Here is a 26007-nt window from a genome sequence, read left to right as displayed (position 1 = left end):
GCTGTAGAGGGCAGTGTCACTGGCCCTCGTATGTGGGATCCGAACCGGGGCCCTCTGGCGTCCCAAGCCAGTTCTTAACCATCGCGCCACTCGGCCGACCCCAGTCTTCAATTCTTAACACTCTTAGCTGACTACATAGCTAAAGTTATTTTTATACAGGCTTAGCATACCATTTCAAAATGTAGCAAAATTAATTTTTATAGATGTATTTTCTTCAATCAGATAAAATTTCAGTGGGTAGATGGCTCACTGAAATTATATATACATGAACACATACTACTTGATAATTATGATCCTGGCTTAATTTGATCAATTCTAGTTCGGAGATAGGGGAAAGAAAAGCTTGAGCTACAGAGTCGAAGGGCTAAATACTTTTTCTTTAATTCCAAATTATACAAAAAATTTCAATTACCTAAAAAAACCAGAAATTAAAAGATAGGAATCATATTTTGTTTTATAATGTACATAATAAAATGTTGGTAAACACTAATATTAGCATGTAAAAATAACGTAAGCCAGGCCAATTATATTGAACTTTAATTGCATGGTTCATTATCTCTATTAACTCTATTACCTATAAATCCATTATCTCTATTAGTAAAGTTCTAGTTAGTTGCCCCCACCCAGTACCATCTGTCTTTGGATCAAGGCTATGAAATAAGATAATTTTTAAAAATTATTACAACTTACCATTTATAGATATACAACCACAATAATAACAAAGATAGGTCATTCTATATCCTTTTTGAAGCTTACCTCTTTGTAGCACTTTTCTACAATTTCATAACTGGCATTACCCCACACTGTTATGTGTTCTCGTCTGTACTGCTTCACCAACTCTGAAACCTAGAAAGGAAAGTTCAAATTTTTATGCACGTGCCTATTTGTAAATCTACTTACATTTTTTTCACTTTAAAAAACGGGTTACAATTGACTATCTGCCAGTGAATAGCATAAACTTTTGGAAGAAGCGATGCATAAATTCAGATTATTTTATAAGATACATGGAATCACTTACATTTTTCCATTATATTATTTATCTACTAGAATACAACTCTTTAGTAATTTGTCATAAGCTAACTACCAATGAAGCAAGTTAAAGGAGAAGTTAATTGTGTAAATGCAGAACTATTGTTTCACAGGAGCTCACTGTTATCCATGACTGAGACAGGACAACTCACTCTGAACAGAGGCTTTTCTGCAGGAAAGTGATCTCTTCTACCAGGGAGGGCATTATTTAAAACAATGCGGATCCCTCGAGTATCACATTTCCTTGAACATTATCGATCGGCAGCCACCTACTCTGGCCTTATTTAGTTTGTGAAATCGGACGCAACACACTCAGGGGAGGCAATGCCTTAAGTACCTTCTTAATCAGCACACTGTTGTTGACTTTGATATCGATGTTAATGGGAGTGTTAGGGAAGGCCTCAAAAACTTCTTTCAGTAATGGAATTCGGTTATCTTTTCCTTCGCATTGGCATGCTGAGAAAGCAAGATTTTTAAATGTATTTTTAAAAGGTAATTTTCACTTTTTTGATGATTAGAAAAGTTAAAGTATGTAGTCATAATAGGACATTTACAAAATGATTAAAAGTATAAAGAAGAAGAAAATCATCCAACAACTTAGATATAACCATTGGGACCCTCTGGTGTACTTTCTCTACTCTTTTTTTTTTTCCCCCTATGCATAATTCAATAGTGTTATAGTGTACCTACAGATTTTAACCTGATCTTTTTTACATAAATATAAATATTGCATGTTAATACACTGCATTTATAATTATGATTTAAAAGTTTTTTGTTAAACTTTTTAAGATGATTCTTAAATTCACATGCAGTTCTAAGAAATAATACACAGAGATCTGTGCACCCTTTCCCCAGATTCCCCAATGGTAACCTCTTGCAAAACTATAATACAATATCATAACCATGATATTGACATTGATATAATCTGATTTTATTCTATAATTATTATTTTTAAAGTTTTTAAAATACTCCATTGAGTAGCGATACAACAATTTAACTATTTTAATTTAACCATTCTCCTTGAAGGGAACCAGTGGTTTACCACTCTAAAATATGCCACTTTGGCACAAGGATTATTTTGAACTCAAAGCAATTGAGAAGAAGCAGATACAAAAAAAGCTCTCTGCCCTCCCCCTATTTGCCTATAAACGAGACTTAAATTTATACAAAAATCAATCACCAACAACCCTGGACGCTTATCAGCACCAGAAGACTACATAACTACTGACGAGCCTTTATTTTCCATTATTCCCCCATATATATTTACCTTCCCACAATTTGCCACCCTAGAAACTCACTCCTTTGTCTTGTCACTTTTCTGAACATTTATTGGTTTTATTGTTAACATTTATTTGTTGTTAAGATGCTATATAAACTCTGGTTCCAGCCATCCCCGAGTTTCTCCCATGATGCATACATATTAATAAATAAACTTCTATTTGTTTTTCTCTTGTTAATCTCTCTTTGTTATAGAACCCCAGCTGAGACGTTGTACCCTACTAGTGGATACTGAGATTGTTCCTAAAGTTTTGCTCTGATATCATCATTGAACTTTTCAGAGACTGAGAAAAATATTCAGGCAAGAGAAATACATGCTAATTAAGTAATGTGTTGAAGAATTATATTAATGCAATTGAATTCAAAGAAAACTGAGTCATAAAATAATTAGAAGAGGATTTAATCATTCTTTGTTACATGAGGATTATTTTCTTTCTTCTTTCCCTAGTCCCTTTTGCCTCTAATCATTTATATAATTTACTATACATATTATGTAACTATTATAAAATTTCCTCTTCCATCTAAAACTTCAATTCTACTAATCTGTGAATAATAAAATGGTGAAAGATCCTTTATTTCATCCTTGTTGTACAGCAAATCAAAACAAAGAAGCATATCAAAAAAGCAAATTAAATCCATGTCAGAACATTAATTACAATAATGGCTCATGTGAAAAGCCACAGTGAAGGAAAAAAAACCGGAAGTATGTTACTGTTTTGTCTGTTTGGTTTTCTATTCCTATTGCCTTTTTCCTACTCCTTGTAATTCAGATAGGGCTCTTATGGGACTGTCAATCATTTGGCTGTCTCCCCGGACAAGGAGAGAGCACATGACCCTTCCAGCATAACAATATGGACACTAGAAGTCTCCTGAAATCCTCAGCAAAATGAATAATGCATTATTGATGTTCTCAGAGGTCCATCTTTATGTGGAGAAGGTGTGCCTAAGAACAAAGCTAACATAAATGAAAGCGGAAAGAAGAAGTGGAGATAGAGACCAATTATTGCTTGAGCAACTGGAATCAATCATGTCTGAAGGCATACAATCTCTAGACTTTTTAGTTATGAGAACCAATAAATTCTTTAAAAATGTTTTTTGAACTATCTTGAGATGGATTTCTAGCACTTATAACTGAAAGAGTTTAGGCTTATCATAGACTATAAAACTGAACTACAAAAATTAGTTGTGTTAATATACTGGGCTGTCAACAAGACCCACTTCCCATTCACTCTCATGGTAGCATATGACCTAGGTCTGACCAATCATAATTGCTTATCTCTGTCCACAGTAAATATTTCAAGATGGACACATGACCCAAGCTGGGCCAATCAGTGTCTTTTTCTAGAATTTCTCCCTTGAAGCTCACTGGTGAGACTGCCTTTTTCCGTGGGGTCACAGCACAGGCAGGATGTGAATTTATAGTTGTCAGTGATCATGTTCTCTGCCACATGGACAAAATCCATTTACAGTACAAGAGGATAAGCCCAAGAGAAGCAGAACCACTGAACAAAGCAAAAAGAGTCCTTTTTAGACCCCTAGATCCAATCATGTTTAATGTAGAATACACCATCATCCTAGACAATTAATGATAAAATAAATCTCTTTTTTTCCCTTAAGCTAGTATAAACTGGTTTCTGTTTCTCATAACCTAAAAAGTCTGAACATTATGCTCTAGTACGCATAGTTCAATATGGTAGCTGCTAGCTGCACAGGGCTATTTAAATTAAAATCAAATAAAATTAAAAACTCAGTTCCTCAGGTGCACTAGCCACATTTCAAATGCTCAATAGTCACATGTGGCTATTGGCTATCCTATTGGACAGTGTAAAAAAAAATACTGATATCACTACTGAAAGTTCTGTTTAGATGGTGTTATCTTAACTAAACATTTTGTTAACTTGTTAAGTGTGGAAAAATTACTTTAGCAGTCAAAAGAGTTGCCATGGGCAATAGCTCTTCACACCCAAGTAAAACATATGAAAGGATCAACTTAGAAAAGGGTTAAACAGACAAAACTAACTTTGGAACAGCAAAATGATAAATTATACAAGAACAATATTGCATCACACAGTGGGGGAAACAAGGAAATTAAACTGTGCTAAGAAATAAGTGTGCTAACATGATGTGAAGGTATTTAAATTAGATGCTCCCGCCAGCACAGAATGTAGAAAAAGAGTTGGAGAAAGTTTGTCCCCAGTCTTGTTCCAGGCAGAGGATAACCTCTTTCCCTACAAAAAAGGGAAAGAGGAAACAGGAAAACAAGAATGCTAGAAACTAATATAATATTGAATGTCAGCTGTAATGAAAAAATAAAATAAATAAAAGAATGCTAGTATACTCGAGGATGTGCTGCGTCGCCTTTATGGCATGCTAGTTTAAAACTGATTATTACTGTCAACTCCAGATTATCCAAATTATTATTTTCCATGAAAAAAGACCACTTTCAATAAGCAGGGTAAACAAACCTTTTGATTAACACACGTTTATGTTCCTTCATTTTAATGTAACCTGTGGCACATCAGAGCATCTTTAAAAGAAAACACTGCTTCTCCATTAAGTTTGTGAACCACAGAGAAAAACAGAGACCTGATATTTGTATTGCTCTGAGAGTTGATGGTTCCTCCCTCCCTCCCTCTCTCTCTCTCTCTCTCTCTCTCTCTCTCTCTCTCTCTCTCTCTCTCTCTCTCTCTCTCTCTCTCTCTCTCTCTCTCTCTCTCTCTCTCTCTCTCTCGTTCTCTCTCTCTCTAGTATTTAAAGAAAAGCAAGCAAGAGTTCTGAGCAGAGGAATAGAATAGAAAAGAACTGAACAATCTTTGCCTAAATCAAGTTTTTGGTCATACTATGTATTAGTCTGTTTCAAGTACTGTAAACTTCACATTTGAGGCACAGACTTAATCATAGTATGAGTTGAAAGCAATATGAACTAAAGTTAATGATTCTTTACAGTTGTCCGAAACTTGAGAGTACATGGCATTGCTATTAATAAGGCCTTGCAGAGGCTCTTCAAATGGAGGTGCAATATGGTGAATACTGAATAGAGCTGAATACTGGCCTGGGCGAGGAGGAGTCCTAGTTTCAAATCCTAGCTCGGTCATTTACTTGCTGTGATGAACTTGACCTTAATCAAGTTAATTTACATCTTTAGACTTGTTTCCTTATACATAACATGATGAGAAAGAATTAAATGGTCTCAAAGGTCTCTTCACACTCAAAAGTTTCATGACTTTATGAGGGGGGTATAAAAGCCATAAAAAAAAAAAAACCAACATTTTTTTTTTTCTCAAAAGATCTTTCAATCTTTGTGAAGCTTGGCTTTGCTCTATGAAGGAGAAAACAGGAACAACTTCACTTATGAAATTTTCTTAACCATCACAAGTGCAGAATTGACACAAATATTAGAATAACTTGGCAAATATTGTCCTATTAATTACAAGAATGAAAAATGTGTTTCCTCAAACCAACACAGCTTAATGATGCTTACCTGGAAGGCAAAATCAACAAATTATCAGATCTTAATATCCCTTAGAGATGGCTAAGTTAAACAATTTTCTGATCAAGGTGAAATTATACTGGCCAATTTTAAATCTAGTTCACAGGGCAGTTGCAGTTCTTTTTGAAAATTAGTATCAATAGATCCTTGACATTTAACCAAGGTTTTAACTATTATACATGCAAGCCGTAACATGTAGCACCTTGTGGTTTTACTGAGTTACATTTGAATCATTCAACATATAAGGCTGAATTGTGGTAGTGAGGGAGTCTATACCTACTCAGCAATCTGTATCTCAAGATGATGTATTTTCCATTCTAACATGTTCCATTCTATAACTAACAAATTGGGCTAAGGGACATGTTTTGTTGTGAGAAATGTTCCCTTAAAAGAAAGAAAACTGCTATGCTGGTGACTAAAAAGTGAAGATATGTAGGAAATGGATGGTATTTCGAGTATTAGAATTCTCTTTAATAATTAAAAATATGGAGTAGCGGGAAGATAGAATCAAATGTGAAAGACTCAGTAAGGACATGAAAGGGGTCATTTTAATGTCTTTTCATTTATCGATTTATTTAATTTATGATTACTTCAAGTTATAATTATATTCTAGAATTTGAAGCTTTAGAAGTACAAAATATCCCTAATAATATCTGGGTTTCTTGTCATTAGTATTCAGGTTTAAATTAACTGTATATAAATTTAAATAGAAAGAGCCAATTAAATCTCTAGACTTCATCATTTCAGGGTCAAGGTTTCAGATTTGTAGGCCTGAGAGAATAAGTTCTGAGAGCAGTACTTTTAGCTGGAATTTACTATGACAAGAGAACATGCATGTATATCAAATTATCAGCATAAATGAATACACTTTAATGTAAAGGGTTAAGCTGCAAATGGGAAATATTACCTCTTTGAAATGTGACATCCAGTTTGCCAAGGTAAGGTGGGAGTTCCTTTAAAAGATATGATTGCAAACAAGTTAGCTCTCAAAAAAATCAAAATTATTTTAATGTCTTACATTAAGATATAAAGATTTGCTTCTTCAAAAAATAAAAGAATGAAACACTACATATGTTTACATAGGGCACCGTTTAGCAGAACATCCCCAACAGCAAATCAATCATATAATTACTTAATTTCATAACCTACAAGAAAGTACTACTTAATATGGACCTTTTCTCAATAATAAATATACAAACATCTCGGTATCAAGAATAGACAATTCAAAGAAAAAAATGACTAAAAATCATACAGAAAATCTTTAAACTCACAAATAATCAAATAAATGCCAATTAATATTTAATCTAGCGAATTAGGAAATGTTTGGTACAGTTATAATGCCCAATAATGGTAAGAGTATGGCAAAGTGAGAATTATTCTAATATCAGATTTTAGAACTCTTTTAAACAATGTAAAAAGCAAGTTAGCAATAGCAACTTTCAATATATATTAAGAAACTATAATATTTCTAATATTTTAGCCAATAATTTCCCTGCTGGGATTTTATTTAGAGAAATAATTTTAAATACAGAGATAACTTTTTCTTTATATAAGTACTTTTAATAAATACAAATATCTTTATAAGTATATATTTGTATCTTTTTTTTTTTTAAAGATTTTTATTGGGGAATTGGGGGGATGGGAACAGCGCTGGGGAATTGGGGGAAGGGGAACAGACAAGTCGCTGTCGTTTTGTTCTTCAGTCTAGTTGTGGAGGACGTTGCTTCACTGGCCCAAGTTGGCACCATCATTGCGCTCTTTCCGGGCGAGGCAGATCAGTCGCTGGCTTCTGGATGGCCGCTCACTGCGGTTGCTGGCCGCTCATGCTGGCTGCTGGCTACATACGGTAGCCCGTGGCAACCCACTGCCACAGAGACTGCAGCCTACGCCTTCACCAGCGACTCACGGCAGCCCAGCTCCAGGTTGAGCTGTTGTTCAGCATCTTAGCTGTGGAGGGCAGTGTCACTGGCCCTCATATGTGGGATCCAAACCGCGGCCCTCTGGCGTCCCAGGCCAGTTCTTAACCATCGTGCCACTCGGCCGGCCCTATATTTGTATCTTTTAAATAACTTTATATAAGCACATAAATATAGAGAAAACTTTACGCATAAAGGTGTTCAGTGCAGTGTTATCAATAATGGTGAAAACTCAGAACTAATTCAAATGTCCAACAGTACAGGACTAGTTAAAAATAATTATATATCCACTCAATGGAATAACTGCACTCATTTTCTTTTGAAATGTTCATGAAAAATAAGCGTGGAATCTGAAAAGCCTAAATACTGTGCAATTCTCACTATATGGCATTCTAGAAAAGGCAAAACTATGAAGACAGTAAAAAGATCGGTGGGGGCCGGCAGAGTGGTGCATTGGTTAAGAGCTGGCTTGGGACGCCAGAGGGCCCCAGTTCGGATCCCACATATGAGGGCCAGTGACACTGTCCTCTACAGCTAAGATGCTGAACAACAGCTCAACCTGGAGCTGGGCTGCTGTGAGTCGCTGGTGACGGCGTATGCTGCAGCCCCTGCTGCAGTGGGTTGCCATGGGCTACCATGTGTAGCCAGCGGCCAGCAGCCAGCATGAGCGGCCAACAGCCGCCATAAGCAGTGTCCAGAAGCCGGCGACTGATCTGCCTCGCCCGGAAAGAGTGCAATGATGATGCCAACTTGGGCCAGTGAAGCAGCGTCCTCCACAACTAGACAAAAGGACAGCAACTTGTCTGTTCCCCTTCCCCAATTCCCCAGCGCTGTTCCCATCCCCCAATTCCCCAATAAAAAATCTTAAAAAAAAAAAGATCGGTGGTTGTCAGGCATCAAAGGGGCAGGAAGGATGAATAGTCAGAGCACAGAGGATTTTTAAGGCAGTGCAACTATTCTGTATGGCAGTGTAATAGTGGATGCATGTCATTATACATGTGTGAAAACCTATGGAATGTACAACACCAAGTGTGAACCCTAATGTAAACTATGGACTTTGGGTGATGATGATCTATCAATGTAGGTTCATCAACTGTAACAAATGCACCCTCTGGGGGGGGATGTGGACAGTCGGGAGAGGCTGTGCCTGTGTGGGGTCAGAGGGTATGTGGAAATTCTCTGTACTTTCTTGCTCAATTTTGCTGTAAACCTATAACTGCTCTAAAAACTAAAGTCTATCAAAAAAAGAGAAAGCACAGAAAAATGTGTATTGTGCAAAAATGTTAAAAGTGTTTAAAAATAACATATACATAATATACAGTGGGATCACAACTATGTAAAAAAATACAGGATATACATACAGATAATATCCTAACGTAAGTTTTCTTTAGAAAGTAAAATTGAGCATTTTTCCTTCCATTTACTAGTCTTTATTATAATAAGCATGTAAACTATTAAAATCAGATTTTAAAAAGGTCCTTTCTATTCTTGGAAACTAAATCTAATTCATATATTTAATCTGAATCAAATAAATTATAGAGTACTTCAAGCAAGTTGGACTCTAGTAGGTGTACATTTGAGGACTTTGGTAATTTTGTTAAAATACTTATAAAAATAAGGCTCCATATATGTATGAAGTTAAGTACATCCTCACTGAAATGCAGAGTTTTTAAAAATTTCCTTTCACATTCATTATGTAATTTATCATTATCATTTATTTTTAAATTATGTATTGAAGTACTATCTGGCATTCACTGTTTTTAAAAATCTTACAGGCCCTAATATCTACTAGATATTAGTTTATCATGCATTTTTACTTACACAATACTTGAGATCGGAGATGTTTACATTGATCCCAGTTGATCTCTTTAGATTCTCATCGTGTGACACAACAACTTGTTCATCTTTTGTGATATGGCAGTCTAATTCCAGCATATCAGTTCCAATTGTAACTGCACTAAAGAAATACAAATAATAATAACATTCTGAAACTTAAGCAAACATTTAGGTTTACATGCATCAGATGTAAAAATTTGGAATTGTAACTCAGACAGCAAAAAAAATCCCATAATACTAAAATTTCTCAATACTGTCATCTATTATGATTTGATGTGAAAATAGTCTAAATGAACTTAGGACAAGAGAATCATGTTGCCTCCTTTTCATAACCAGTTATCCTTATTTCTGCCATCCTAATATAATGGAAAGAACACTGGATCAGAAGTTAAGAGATCTGGGTGTCAGTTCCTGCTTTGTTACGAACTTGCTGTATAACACTGGGCCAAGTAAATGCCCCTTCTGGGCCTACATTTCCACATCTATAAAATGAAAGGAGTATAAACAAGAAAAGGATGCTAGCTTTTGCCACGGTAATTCAACACAGGATTAGAGATTCTAGCCAGTACAATTAAGCAAGGAAAAAAAAGGGGGAAGGCATATATCCAAGTTGGAAAGGAAATCATGAAACAATGCCATTTACAATAGCATCACAAAAGAATAAAAACAATTAGTATAGGCAGAGTAAATTTAGCATAATTCTTTGGGGCCCTAGGATTTTTAACATTGTAAATGAGCATTGGCTTCAACTGTATTAGCCCCTAACAAGAGAGTCAGCCTGTCCTTTGAAGCTTTGAAGCCAGGCATTGACTTCTCTCTAGCTGTGCAAGTCCTAAACGGCATCTTTTCCCAATATGAGGCTGTTTTGTCTACATTGAAAATGTTGTTCGCTGTAGCCACCTTCATTAATGATCTTAGCTAGATCTTCTGGGTAACTTGCTGCAGCTTCTCTATCAGCATGTGCTGCTTCACCTTGCATTTTTATGTTATAAAGATGGCTTCTTTCCTTAAACCTCAGGAACCAACCTCTGCTGGCTTCAAACTTCATATGCAGCTTCCTAACCTCTCTCAGCCTTCGAGTTAGGGCCTTGTTCTGGATCAGGCTTTGGCTTAGGTTGTGGCTGGTTTGATCTTCTATCCAGACCACTAAAACTTTCTCCGTATCAACAACAAGGTTGTTTCACTTCCTTATCATTTATGTGTTCACTGAGTAGAACTTCCAATTTTCTTCAAGAACTTTTCCTTTGCATTCACAACTTGCCTGTTTGGAGCAAAAGGCCTACCTTTTGGCCTGTCTCAGCTTTCAACAAGCCTTCCTCACTAAGCTTAATCACTTCTAGCTTTTGATTTAAAGTGAGAGATGTGACTTGTCCTTTCACTTGAACACTCAGAGGCCGTTGTAGGGTTATTAACTGGCCTAATTTCAATATTGTTGTATCTCAGGGAGTAGGGAGGCCCAAGGAGACAGAGAGAGACGGCTGGTGGGTGGAGCAGTCAGAACACACACATTTTTCAATTACATGCACTGTCTTATATGGGTGTGGCTCATGGCACCCCCAAAACAATTAATAGTAACATCAAAGATCACTGATCACAGATCACCATGAGAAATATACCACTAATGAAAAAGTTCGAAATATTGCAAGAACTACTAAAATGTGACATAGCCATACAAAGTGAGAAAATGCTCTTGGAAAAGTGGGGCCAACTGTCTTGCTCAACACAGGGTTTTCACAAATCTTCAATTTGTAAAAAACACAGTATTGGGCCAGCCGGGTGGCTCAGTTGGTTAGAGCACAAGCTCTGAGCAACAGGGTCGCCGGTTCAATTCCCACATGGGCCAGTGAGCTGCTCCTGAGCTGAGCTGCCACTGAGCTGCCAACAGGCGGTCCCATTGCTCAGCTGGTGAGAGCGCATGCTATTAACAAGAAGGTTGCTGGTTCAACTCCCGCATCTAGATTGAAAGCGGCAACTGGACTTGGAGCTGAGCTTACGCCCTCCACAGCTAAGACTGAAGGACAACAACTTGACTTGGAGCTGATGGGTCCTAGAAAAACACAATGTTCCCCTTCCCCAATTCCCCAACAATGTTCCCTTCCCCAATTCCCAATTGAAAAAAAAAAAAAAAGCTGAGGTCATTGATTAAAAAATACCAAAAAACACAATATTTGTGAAGTGCAATAAAGAAAAGTACAATAAGATGAGATATGCATATATAAGGTTTTATAACGGAAAAGTAAAACTACTTACATTATGAATATACTTTATTTAAAAGATAACATTTTTGACATCAGTTTATCCACCTCCAACAGAATGAACAACAGCAGGGATTTAAGAAAAAATGAACATCGTCTTAAATACATAAGCATTCATGACTCTTATTTTGCCTGTGAATCTCCTAAAGGGGGTGGATGTATCTTTTTTTTTTGGACTTAAACTTAAAACACATCGTATTAACATATTATATAACAATTAAAGAATAAAGTTTTAACAATTAAACAAAAGTTTCTGAATGTTTCTCAGAAATGTGTGGTAATTCATTGGTTAAAAAAGAATGAGGTTAGGGCTGGCCGAGTGGCTCAGTTGGTTAAGAGCTCGCTTAAGAGTTTGAGCTCTGAGCAACAGCGGTTTGGGTCCAGCCCGAGCTGAGCAGCTGCTGAGCTGCCAACAGGTAGCAGGATGGCTCAGCTAAAAACAAAACAAAACAAAACAAAAAACAAACAAACAAAAAAAGAATGAGGTTGTGGGAAATACAAGCATCCAATTATGAAAGTTGGATTAGATGATTTTTAAGATCTTTGGTTATCACAGATCTAATGATTTTAAAATTATGAAACTGGCAAAATTTGCCTATGGAGACAACCATTTTCTCATTTTCTCTTACTTTGCCCAGCCTCATCAGCATCCCATTCTAAAAGATCCAATGGCCACTTGCTGTCTTGTGCCAAAGTCTCATACTGCTCCCTTCTCCTCCTTAAGTAACCCCTGCCATCAGTGTCCTGATTATCACTAGTGTTAGACGAAACAAATAATCCTAGCTCCTTAATGTAAGAATGTAAATAATTGAATGTAAATAATTACGTTGTTGGGGTGGCCCGTTAGTTCAGTTGTTTAGAGCACAGTGCTCATAACACCAAGGTTGCTGGTTCGATCCCCACATAGGCCACTGAGGTGTGCCCTCCACAACTAGACTGAAACAACTACTTGACTTGGAGCTGATGGGTCCTGGAAAAAACACCCTCCACAACTAGACTGAAACAACTACTTGACTTCGAGTTGATGGGCCCTGGAAAAACAGACTGTCCCCCAGTAAAAAAAAAAAAAAAAAAAAAAAAAAAAAAAAAAGACATTGTTAACTTTGTGTCCTCTTGTAAAGGATACCCCCCTTTAAAAGAGATTTGTTTGTCAATTGTGTGTTTGCTAGAACCACAAAGAAATAAGCAAACAAAACTAGTTTTTTAGGTCGGTAGAATTATTTTTCTGTATTTAATTTCCTTAATGTGTTTAATTTTTTTTTAAAGAAAAAATGTAGAAACTGTAAGTAACATATGTAACCAACAAACAGTTTTGAAATAAAATTCTAAGATCCTTTATATGGCTAAAAAAAAAAAGTGGTACTATTGAATTTTTATCACATGCATGTCTCTCTTTTTTTTGTTTTGTATGAGTGTGCGAGGGAGAGTAAAAGCAGAGATTATCTACATTTTTCTGTATTTAAATATATATGCACATTTTATTTAAGAAATCTTTCTAAGTATAAACTTTGCCATTAGCTGAAATGTTGGCTATTTTCAGAAATGTTTGAGAATTATATGCAAAACATTCTCTATTTATTGTATTCTTACCTTTTATTAACAAGCTAATAAATAAAAATTTAGAGCAATAGCAAGTACATCTAGGACAATTTGTAAATTATCCTAATAAAACTATCTCAAATTTGATATACAGCTAAAACATAGCAAGAAAAGAAAATTTTTTTATCACTTTTGCCTTCAAAATTTTCCACGGGGTGGGGAAAGGGAGTGGGGCAGCGATTGGAGGGGAGGGGTTGTTACTTTGAGGGGTAAAAAGTATAACTATTGCACTGTGTTGCAAACCTGAAACTAATTTTTAAAAAAATAAAAATAAATTTTAAAAAATTTTTCCACAAATAACAATAGGCATCAACTTCAACTGAAATACCAGATATTTTTTATCTGAATTTCTGACAAGCTGAAACACAGAAAAAAGTTAGGCAAGTCAATGCTTCAACATTTCCAGAAAAATAAATTAAAACTCTAGTGCTAAAAGAAAATGTGAAATTACTTGAAACTCCACAGAAACAAACAATGCATACCACTTACAACAGACCCCATGTTAAGAAATTTATTTGAATCTTATTTACTCCAAACAACATTGAGGTTGTATTATTATTCCCATTTCATTGATGAGATAATTAGTATTATAATAGTTAGCTATTCTAAAAAATGTATCATTGAGAATCAGGTCACTGATTAATTACTTTGACTGTCTGCCAACTTATTCTTCCAGCTATTGCTAATAGAATTTGTTTCTTTCTCTCACCATTCATGTCAATACCACAGGGATCAAACTGTCCTATGGGTATTTACAAAGGCGGCCTGGTTTAATAACCTAGTTTTATTAGCTCTTAAGAACCAGATTTTATATACTCAAGGGCTTAGTAACTGTATGTGTGCGTGTGTGCAGTACGAGTATAATTCCTTAGTTTTTGGCTCTATGCTTATTATGGATAAGGCTCTGTCTCCTTCATCTGTCATCTGCTAATATTTTGCTTTGTTCTTGAGTGCCCCCTCCCATATCTCATTCTGTAAGCAATTAGTGAGAGCCTGTTAGCACCAGCAGAGCTAGGTGTTACGGAGTGAGAGATTGATAAAGAAAGATTCTTGCTCCCAAGAAATCATGAAAGGGCCATATTCATAATATAAGGTGTTCTTAAAAGCATTTTATAAACTCAATTGTGAGATGCAATTATTTCTCTTTATCAGTCCTAATTGCCTCTTTAGCCCCAACTATAATACAATGAATTAATTTTCCAGGCGTTCTTAAGGTCCTTTCAATTTCCTAGACATACCTGGTCCACATACCCTCACATCTTAATCTCAAACATTTCTCATTTTTAAAATAGCTTCTTCCTCTCTTCCAAATGATAGCTCTTCTAGTCCCAGTATCTTTTCAACTCTCAGGTTATCTTAACCAGGCTTCCAGCACCAACTCTTTATACTTTCTCTAATATCTTATTTTCACCTCCACGTCATAATATATATGCTTTGTGAAGTGTACATCTAAATATATATGTAAGTAAGATCTAAGTTTTAGCTGCTCATTATATTTTTACTATCTCTCCCTCAACTACTTGTTCTATCAATGATATACCATAGTTAAGCACAGTATCTGTGTTTTGCCAATTATATATTATAGCTTTATTTTTTAATATACAGTAGTACCCTAAAATAGTATATTTAAACAATTTTTTCTTGTTCATGAAACAGTTATGTTTAAAAAAACAAACTCTCTAAATGTCCTAACAGTTAAAAAAAAGGTAGAATATTTGTAAATTTAAAAAAAGTACTTATTGATAGCAAAAGCACTAACACTTAAGACAAAACCAAGCCAAACCAAAAATCACTGCCACCGCCACTACCAACAAAAAAAATTTTAAAAAGAAGTTAAAAATTAAAGCCTATTCGATTTAGGCTTTATATAAATTTCAAAGTCAATTAACAAGCAGTCTTACAAATAAATACCTCTAACAAACACTAATATGGAAGAGTTGCTTTCTTCTAAAGTACCAGAAAAACCTCCAAGAAACTAAAGTTATAGAAAGCTACCAATAGAGAAGACTGTGGCACTTTTCAAGAGTTACTGCTTGAACAAAACAATATAAAAATTTATGAAGATTGGAAATATAATGTATCTAGCAAATAACAACCCTCTAAATTAGGTATTCTTTGCATATCAAAAAAATCTTCAGATGAAAACCTTCAAAGATAAAAAATATTTATGTACCATTCTTAGAAATAATTTATTATACAATCCAATGTTTTACTTTCATAAATAAGGGTGGTTGGTAAAAATGTAACCAAAAATATGGAGAAAAACTTATAAAATATTTTAAACATAAAAAAAAACTGAAAATCAGTCAAAGTTATGAATAGTTTTATATATATATATAAAATCACTACATCCCAGGCAACAAATATTTGACAAATGGTAGTGTGAGTGTGGGGGAAGTGTGTGTGTACCTCATGGAAATTGTACACATAAAATTATATACATATTTAGCTATAGCTAGCTAGCTAGATATATAATCTCAGGAGGGAAGATAACTTAAAGTAATTTAAATTATTTTGTTTCACAGCCTGTGGCAGGAGGAAACATTTTGCATTTTAAAGCTGTAAGAAACTATTGAGATTATAGTCAAAAGGCATCATATTATAGAACAGGAAGAGTAAGCCATGACAAATCTAGGGGACAGGATTTAGATGAAACTAGAATATGGAGAAGCAGTGTTTTTGGACCTGATAATAGGAAAAATAATCTCTAAGGTGTATTTGATAAGAAGCAGAACAAGAACTTAAATTCACCTGATTTCTTAGCTCCAATTATATACACAGAATGGCTCAAAAATTACATAAGAAAATCAATATGGATAGGTAAGATCTTGCATGGGGTTTAACTTTTCACATTCCCTGTCTTAGGCCAGACTACAGGTTCAGATCTGTACAAAAAATTACTGGGTAAACACATAATCCTATTCATAAACAGCAGCCAGTGTTAACAGTTGTTTCATTTTCTCTTTTTCTCTTTCTCTCCAAGGCTAATTAGCATTACACACAGTATGTCCCTTGTTACAAATGTCTTCTTTCAGCTTTGGAACTATAGTATCTTTTGATACCCAAAACTCTAATCTAGTTTTTTTTTTTCAGTTATGCAGAAGCCTAACACTATTTGTAACACTTCAGACTACATAAAAGCGCAATTTTGATAAAATAGAAACTATCACAAGTGATGCTATCTACACTTTGTGAATCATGCCTTTAAAGATAAACTGTAAAAGAATACCCTTTTATATACTTACTGTTGAAAGGCTGTCATTGTATTCTCCAAATTTTCTCCAGCACCTGTGAAAACATTAAATTTAAACTTCATTTATTTAGTTACTTTCAACTTTTTATTTTTCCATAAATTCATTTCAATAATATACATTAAGTGAATCTTGATATTTAGATATTATGTAGACATTACAAGTGTTTTAAAGAGTATAATGTTATTTAGAATTGTTTTTTAGCTGCATCAGGAAGGGTCAAATATCAAAAGAGCCACAGCAATACAGGAGGGTTAAAGGAAACTAAACATTATTTTTGAGTTATAATATCTACTGGTCACAGGAAAGACAAAGAGGACTTGGTACATACAAGTATACACCTCCTCAAACAGAGTTAAACCTTCTCTCCTTTGTATTCCCACAGTCTCTTATGCATCTCTCTACTAAGACATTTATCATATTATAGCATAAATTATTTACCTGTTTCTCTCCTTTCCTATGAATTACCTAAAATAAGTGACTGTGTTTTAATCACTTTAACTGAAGACAGTATAGTGTATTTGAGAGTGGGACTCTAGAGCTAGGATCTCTGCTCTAAAATCTGTTTGATGTTTGTGTGACGTATAGAAAGTCACCTGACCTCTGTGTTAGGCTGAGCTTCTTTATCTCTAAGCATAAAGATAATAATGGCACCTACCTCATAGGATTGGTATAATTAAATGAATTATCATGTCAAGTGCCATGTCATCAGTTGGAAAAATGACAGCTTTTCACTTTTTATTTTTATTTATTTATTTATTTATTAGCTGAGCAGCTCAGCTCGGTCCGGGCATCGAACCGCTATTGCTCAGAGCTTGCACTCTTGAGCAAGCTCTTAACCAACAGAGCCACTCGGCCGGCCCTGCTTTTCATGTTTTAGTATCTCTGAAGTTAGGGTGCATTTTACAATGGATGGTAACAGTTTATTGGCAAATTTTCTCTTAGTACATAAAATTTGAGCATCTTATAACTAACTAATGATATTAGATTCAATGAAATAATGAATGTTCAGTAAAAGTAAAGAATTATTATTGCTATTGTCATTATTATGGTAACTTGTGTTTGGTGAACATCTGTTGACTGAAGTCATGACATGCCATATGCCTGGAACATTCTCTTCCCCATAGCTTCTCAATTTTTCTTAAGCTTAATTCCAAAATGAATTCATTGTCAACTCCTTCATGAAAGCACTTTATCATTTCAGATTACAATGATTCTTATTACAACAAAGAGTTCATTAAACTGGCAGTTCCCAATCATTTTGGTGTCAAGATTCTTTTACTGGGTACTTCAAAGACCTTTTGATTATGTGGACTGTATCCATTAATAATTACATTTTAGGAATTTTCTTCTAAAATGTGTTAATTTGAAAATAACAATAAATCCATTTCATGATAACATAACATTTTATGAAAAATTAACTATCTTCCCCAAAAACATTTAGTGAGAAGAGTACCACAGTATTACCTTTTTGCAAATCTCTTTAATGTCTGGTTGCAGGGACTCCCGGGAGCCCACTGACCACATTTTGAGAACCATTATCTTAAATAATTAGTGATAATAAAAGTCATAGGAGTGGTTACCTCTGGGAATGGGGAGGGGAAAACCGAGGAATCTTACATGATTCTAAAAACGGTCTGTATCTTGACCTAAGTGATGGTGACCCGGATGTGTACACATATATTTTTTAATTAAGCTGTACACTTAAGGTTAGTGCTACTACCTGTATGCCATATCTAATTTCTTTAGATCTAAGTCTTAGTATTTTTGTATTCTGGTATATTCAACTAAACCCTAAGAAGGCTTTTTAAAAGAAGGCAACTATTGAGGGTAACATCACCTGACTACCTGTTTCCACCTAGTGAAGGAAAATTCCACTCTAGACCCCAAGAAAGGAAAAGAATGAAAGGAACACTTTTTTAAAAAATTGCACTTAGCCTTATTGTGCTTCACAGATGTTGTAAGGAACACTTTTAACCCCCTTTTTTTTTTTTTTTAGCTGAGCCATCCTGCCACCTGTTGGCAGCTCAGCGGCAGCTCAGCTCAGGCAGGGAATAGAACCGGCAACCCTGTTGCTCAGAGCTCGCACTCTTGAGCGAGCTCTTAACCATCTGAGCCACTCGGCCGGCCCCCAAACCCTTCTTTACTCTCTCATATACTCATCCCCATGGGAGAAGTGACTTAGGAGAAAGGGCTGTTTGTCCACCTCTTACTTTACAGTGGCCCAACCTCAGAAGGAACAAAATTTCTGCTCATCTATACAAAAGGTTTGCCAGGGCAGGCCCTGTCAATGTAAGGAAAAGGCCTCCAGTTTTAGTGTAAAGTTCAATTTAGAGCAGGCATAACAGAGTCCAACTTCAGCTCTATTAGTAATAAAGTTAATATTTTCACTTCCATCTTTCTGATGCCAGCATTTTATGTCTAAATTAGTTCCAAACTTGCAAAGGGAAAGTAAGCAGTGTTATTTATTAGGCTTTTCAAATTCCAAAAGCAAGGGATTGGTAATATACATCTTTTAGAATATTCCACAAAATACTCTCAACAAATATCTATTTATTTCTTTATTTAAAGATTTTATTGGGGAATTGAAGGAGGGGAACAGCATTGGGAAATCAGGGAAGGGGAACAGACAAGTTGCTGTCCTTTTCTTCTTCAGTCTAGTTGTGGAGGCTGTCGCTTTACTGGCCCATGTTGGTATTATCATGTGCTCTCCCAGGGTGAGGCAGTTGCTCGCCAGCCATTGGACGGCGGCTCACAGCAGCTCTCGAAAGCGCATGACGGCTGCCTGCCAGTCCCACTGCAGCCTACGCTGCGGCCGGCGACTCATGGCAGCCCAGCTCCAGGTTGAGCTGTTGTTCACCATCTTAGCTGTAGAGGGCGCAGCGTCACTGGCCCTCATGTGGGATCCGAACCGGGGCCCTGCTGCTCAGAGCTGGCATCCCAAGCCAACTCCTAACCAACGCGCCACTCGGCCGGCCCAACAAATATTTATTATATTTGAAATAATATGATATCTGAAATTTGTTTCAAAATAATCTGAGAAGAATTGGCAAGGATACTGATGAAACAAGATTGGGCATGAGTTGATAACTGTACCTGGGTGATGGGTTCTTAAAGTTTTACTACTTTTGTATTTGTTTAAAATGTGCCATCATAAAGAGTTCAAAAGATACTTATTGATCTTTTGGTTTGGGAGAAAGGAGTTAGGAAAAAGGTAGAATACAGAATTGGTATTCTGAAATAAATTTCCCTACAATTAATATAATTTTTACTACTAATATTTAAATTCAAAGTCTGTTTGTCTTTTATGTCTGCTTTCCATATTAATTTTAATTTTAACTCATTTAAACCTAACAGCTTAAGTATACGAACATTACTTAAGATCTTGCATCTACTTTATGTTTATGAAATTACATAGCTAGAACTAAATAAAATATTGAAAAGGTGGTCAAGACATTAATAATTTACAGAAGCTAGATACTGTACTTAGTACTTTATATATTTCATTAAAAACCCCACAACCATGGTAAGTATTACTATCTCCAGAAAGAAAAAGTTTTAGTTTTACTAGTGAGTTACTCACATTGGTCCTTATTCCCATATCCTTGTATTTGTCTGTAAAGCTTGGTGATAAATTCCACAATGATAATACTCCCAAATTACTTGTTAGATTCATATGGTGAAAACCTGGAGAGTCACTAAGGGACTAATTAAGAAGTACGCCACTCCTCCCCAGGGAATTATTTGGTGTTAGCTCTTCTATTGTGAAATGGTTTAAATTCCCTTTCTTTCCAAGTATCATCACATCATTCATAGGAGCACACTTGTCATAAACTTTTCTTTTCCCTCAAAAAGCAGCTTAAACAATGCCTGGCTTTTCAAATAACCATTCTACATATAAATAAAAGTTTAATTTTAATTAGTTATGAAGTTAATTATGAAATATGGAAGAGAATGAGTATCACAGATTTTGCATGCTGTTCTAATACAATTATCCAGAATTCCTTTATGTCTTTCTGCTTCCCTCTTCGCCAGTTCCTATTTTTCACTTGAGAAAACTTTCACTGAAAATTCCCAATTCACTTTATTTATAGCTTTGACATATACTTCCCAATTTTTCATTCAATACTAACTTTACCTCTCATATAGTGCTTCATAACTACTTTGTGATTGGTGAATTTTTGATCGGATGGGAAAAGTAAAGGAGACATTCTTTTGTATTTTTAATTAGATTTAAATGCTGTGAAAGAAACATCTGTTCAGTTCTTTTTACCTCCCAAATGTTTATATACCTATAAACATTCAATAAACATGGCAAACTTGTTTTACAGTTATGCTGAAACCACCACTATCATTTACATCTTTGTATACATGATTATATGTGTATATATGTGTGGGATGTCTATAAACCAAGTGAAAAATGTGACAATGTGTATCAGCCACAAGAAAACAACCCTCAAAATTAAATATCTGCTGATACTGGAAAAGACAGTTTAATGCAAATAAAACATATCTTAATGTTTAAAGATATAATCTTATCTCAATTCAAAATTGAGTTATTCAGTGAATCAAGCAACAAAGTAAGCCCCTCTTCATTTCTGAATTCATTTGTTCATTCAACATTTATAATGTGTCCTGGAAGCAGTATATATGATTTATATAAGGGCATAAAGAGTTTGTAAGGATTAGAGATGGTATATACAAAAGAGCATTTCTCATTACGGGTTCCCTGGAATACTGCAGAAATGTTTCTATATTTCAAGGGAAAAACACTTTATATTTGCATACATAAGAATAAAATTAAACACATCAATAGCACAGAAGCACAGAAAGATGATATTCATCTTTTGTATTTTGATACACAGGCTGCATTTACCAATTAACCACATGTATGCTCTCTTCAATGATAAATGGTTATTGTTATGTATCTTGTCATAATTTCAATAATTTTTCTACAATGGTATTTAATTTTTCTAAATTTGTATACAGTTTAAGAGAGATGTATGTATAGATGTGTATGTGTATGTATATGTGTATATATGTATAGACATACATATACATATATTTTGCTTGATTTACTGAATAACATACATGTGTATAGATCTATAGATACACAGATCTATATATAATCTCCATTGCTAAAAATAAAGTACATTTGAGTTTGTTTTAAGTAGGAAAGTACTATTAAATAAATGATAAATGACTGCATTGCTCATAAGGTATCAGTAGGAATGAGCAAGACAAGTGAGGAAGAGTTCCCTGAAAACTGGGATGAGGGAACAAGAGCTCAAAAGAAAGAATCCATCCATAGCCTGATGCAGAACACGTATCAGGGTGCAACTGCAGAATGCTACTACTTCCTGTGACACCGTGAGACATACTGATACCTCAATTTTTTCCCTGAACAACCAATTAAAGTTTAGGACCCAGAGACAACCAGTGTTCAAGAGCGATCTTGACCCTCAAACTTATCACCTATCAAATCAATCTGGTGGCAGGATGTGCAGATTGTGACTGTACTCTGCCTTGATTCCAAGGGTGAAAGATTAGGAGGGAAGGTTACGATTTGATCAGTTGGCGATTTTTAAAAAATTCTTTGGCCACTAAATCCTAATAAATAGACCTCTTTTTAAAAAGCCGACCACTTAATTCAACTGGCCCCTAGAGACAGGTTAGGGAGTATTCAAGTAAGTTATTCCCCTGCTATCCTATCTCTAGCTAACTCAGTGATTACCTGAAATAAATGTATACACAGTATAACTCCAAATGTAGGACAATATGTACTCAAAGACTATACATCAAAATGTTAACAGAGATTATGTTCAGAGAGTAAAGTTTAAGAACTATTTTTTCATTTCTCAATTTCACATTTTCCAAATTTTCTACAATGAACATGAGTTACTTATGCAATTGGAAAAAATACTAATAAAACTCATAATTTCATAGAGAAACTAAGAAAATGTCCTTTGGGAGTGTTACTTGCTCTCCATTTAATTCAAAGGGTATATATCTTTGGTCCTATTGGTGTTTCATCAACACATTGTAGTTATAAAAAGTATTGTTGGTCAAATAAATTTGGGAAACACACGGAAAGTATCCAGCAGGCAGTAGATAATTAGCAGACAATCAACTATAATTTCATTATATCGTAGTATCTGTATGAGAGGCTAGAGATGCATGAACTAATAAAATCTAAAACCTGGCCTTGAGGAACTCAGTCTAGTAATGGAAGCAGGTGTATCCCTATATCCTATTACAATATTATGCAATACAATGTATGTTATAAAGAGGCTAAGAACAAAGCAAGCATACAGCATCTAATTTTTGAAACAGTATTTTCCTCTTTCAAGGACAATCAATCTTAGAAAAGGCAAAAGTGTTCACTAAAACTTTGAAAACTTAAGTATTAAGGTGATCTCATCCTTCTCAATCAATTCAAAGTTCTATTGCAAAATACAAATGTGGATCCCCTGTATCCATACTTACATGCATATTTCCAAACAATTTTACAATTTTCAAAATGCTTTTTATACACCTAATCCTCCTAACAACCCAAAGAAACGCAAGGTAAACGTTCTCCATGTATGGATAAGGAAATTCAGGCTTATTCCCAAGGCTAACTAGTGGTAAGTCCAGAAACTGACTCGGACTTCCTTTTACAGCAGACATAATATAGTACACATTAAGAGTTTCAAGTTATAGCAATTCAGGTGTATATACCTGAAACACATATAACGACCAAAGTTGCAATCTTGGAACGGTCATACATCTGGTTTACATGAAATATCGGTATTTGCAGTTAGAGCGATAGGAAATTAACCCAAGTGTTAGTGATATGCATAGAGACTAGTGATAGTTATTGGTGTCCAAGAAAAAAATTAACAGCAAGCAAGGAGGTGACTCCTTCCTAGTCTATTATTTTCCAGAAACTTAGTATCTTGAGTTACAGTGTTTTTTAATAAACATCTCCTTTATCATTCTGGATGTCTCAACTGTATTATTAGGTGCACACACTCAACAAAAGTGTATTAAGCACTAACACACAGAAACTTACTATAGTGCTTTAGGCCATCATAACCAGTAAGTAGATTTTGAGTCTGCAGGTATTTAACAAGATTACTTCTCCTAAAATGAAATTTAGATCATCCATAATGATAGTTTAGATAGTTTTTGTTTTAGAAGATCTTGTTTTGGTTTGGTTTGGGTTTTCAAAAGCACACTTTTCTTTTTTTAAATCAGTAAACATAACTGCAGTGTGTACTGCTTATCTTCAGGATAGGGCTACCACCATTGAAAGTTGCTTCTACAGCAACAGCTTAAACACCAAAAGTTGGTTTTTGGCTACAATGGTTGAAGGCTCATTAGTAGTCAAATGTCATCCTACAGTTTATCTATGTATCTATTAATATATGGATAAACTAAATAAGAAATAACATGGCATTTAGCTGGTGACTCCTCAAACCCTTTAATGCTTTTCATGAGTTGGAGACTAGCATAATCACTGAAGTCACTCTTAAGTACTATGTTTAACTGATATAATTATACATATTATATAGAAGAATGCTAATGTATTTCTGTGATATTTCAAACCTTATTACTGGTCAATTCTTTTTAGAAAAGGAGTTATGGTACCAAATCAAGCATTAGACTGTAAATTTCAAGCACTCTTAACCTAGTTTAACATGCGCCTCTAAAGAAGAGTTAAAATTGATTGAAATTATCCAATTGCACAACATTTTACACATCATGCTTGAAATGAAATAGACACTTATTACTCAGTAATGAAGAGGCAAAGATTTGGCCTGCTGTCTGGGAAATTAGAGTGGACTATCTAGGCTCCTTTTAGTAAGACCTTTTCCCAGAAGAAACTTCTTCGTTTTTCTTTAAACAATACTACCCTGCCACAAACTAAATCATCTGTTTGTTTTGACACGGAAATCCCCAGGTCATTGCTGGGGTGCACGATGGGACTAAAAAAAAAACCCCCCAAAAAAACAGGTGCAAGGTTTGCAGCCTTGGGAAACCAGGATGCTCCAGTTTCTGCCCCAGTCCAGCCCAAGCTCTAATTGTGACCTTGGGAAGTGTATCCGGCTCAGGCACTCAGTTTCCCTCTCTTCTAAACTGTCCTGATCAGAGTGGGGGGTTGGGCTGAGACTGGCCCCCAGGGACTGCAGGCAGCTGGGCTGCAGCACGTTCCAGGTTCACGCAGTTCCCCAGCCCTGGAACATCGCCGCCCAGGATCCTCCCAATAAGCTCAACGACTGGCTCGCTGGGAGCAGTCTGTTCTCGGTTACCCTGGCGAGGTACCCCCGGCTCTGTCTGGCACTCTCCTCCCCTTGTGCCTCGCTGCTAGGCAGGGACCTTGCGATCACCCTTCCGTCCGCCGAGAAACGCTCCATCTACCCTTAATTCTCACCCTGGTCCTTCTTCCTCCTGAGAATCCCCGACACCGCTGAACTCCAGAGATCCTCACCTTGGCTGCCAAAGACCCCTTCTCATTTCCGTAGGAGACCTCACCTTCACATCGTCTTCATCTCGGGGGAGCCCCCTAATCACACATCTCCACTACCCCCAAACTCTCACGTATTTCCACCCGCCAGCCTTTTGCGGAGCTCCAAAGGACCCAAATAAATAAATTAATAAATAAATGAATTAATTAAATAAAGCCTCCCCCATCTCCGCCATTGGGTTCTAGTAACCCCTCTCACCTCCGCGGTGAGAGATGTGTTTACTGAGGAATCGCTGCTTCTTTCTCTGGTGCAGCAAAGTCGGGTATTTGAGCAACAGGAATGAGGTCACCAAGTACCCTCCCAGGGTGGAGAGAAGGTAAAAAGCCGCAGTGGACGACATCTCAGCCACCGTATGGGAAAGTCTCCCACCTCCGGGCCCTCTAAACTCCGCAGCGGCGCTCGCAACGGCTGCAGCGGCGGCGGCTGCTCCAAGTCTGCTCGCCCCCAGCCGGTGCCGGCGGTGCAGCGCACTTGTTCGCGCCTGCCCACCACGCAGGCGCAGCCGGACCCTGGCGCCCCGGCAACAAAAGAGCCCCCGCACGCAGGCGCGCTGCGGCTGCCGGATAGGAGCCTTGCGGAGGGCCAATAATAAGCTTTTGTCACCTGGCTTTGTGGATTCGCAGCGCTTGGAAGAAGCTCCCAGCTGAGGCGAAAGCTTGGAAACCTGCCAGTGCCTTCGCCACCACTTGAGCCGAAACGGCTATTCAAGGACTGCCTTCAGGATGGTCTGACATAATTAGAAAGTTCACATCAGAACGAAAAGATTCCTGCGCAGAGTCTTAGCCCCCCACTCTAGGAAGTGCAAACCTGTAACGGAGTTAGAGCTTGCTAAAACATATAATA

The 26007-nt window shown here is 36.2% G+C and overlaps 1 protein-coding gene across 2 annotated transcripts in view; it reads right to left on the bottom strand.

Annotated features, from left to right (window-relative positions):
- GDPD1 (glycerophosphodiester phosphodiesterase domain containing 1) overlaps positions 1 to 25645 on the bottom strand; it is a 40117-nt gene extending 14472 nt beyond the window's left edge. Inside the window, exons 1-6 of one of the 2 annotated variants that reach the window (XM_019636580.1) lie at positions 25363 to 25645; positions 16649 to 16691; positions 9535 to 9670; positions 6705 to 6750; positions 1367 to 1485; positions 757 to 846 (exon numbers count right to left, since the gene is read on the bottom strand). In XM_019636580.1, the coding sequence (XP_019492125.1) occupies positions 757 to 846; positions 1367 to 1485; positions 6705 to 6750; positions 9535 to 9670; positions 16649 to 16691; positions 25363 to 25504 (576 nt within the window). In that variant the 5' untranslated portion in view covers positions 25505 to 25645. The remainder of the gene's footprint in view (positions 1 to 756; positions 847 to 1366; positions 1486 to 6704; positions 6751 to 9534; positions 9671 to 16648; positions 16692 to 25362) is intronic. The other variant, XM_019636579.1, reaches the window with a different exon arrangement.
- Positions 25646 to 26007: the final 362 nt, after the last annotated feature.

The sequence above is a fragment of the Hipposideros armiger genome, unplaced genomic scaffold, assembly GCF_001890085.2.
Source record: "Hipposideros armiger isolate ML-2016 unplaced genomic scaffold, ASM189008v1 scaffold_29, whole genome shotgun sequence".
Classification (NCBI taxonomy): Eukaryota; Metazoa; Chordata; class Mammalia; order Chiroptera; family Hipposideridae; genus Hipposideros; species Hipposideros armiger.
Note: the sequence above shows the minus strand (reverse complement) of the source record. Positions and strands in the feature narration are given on the sequence as shown.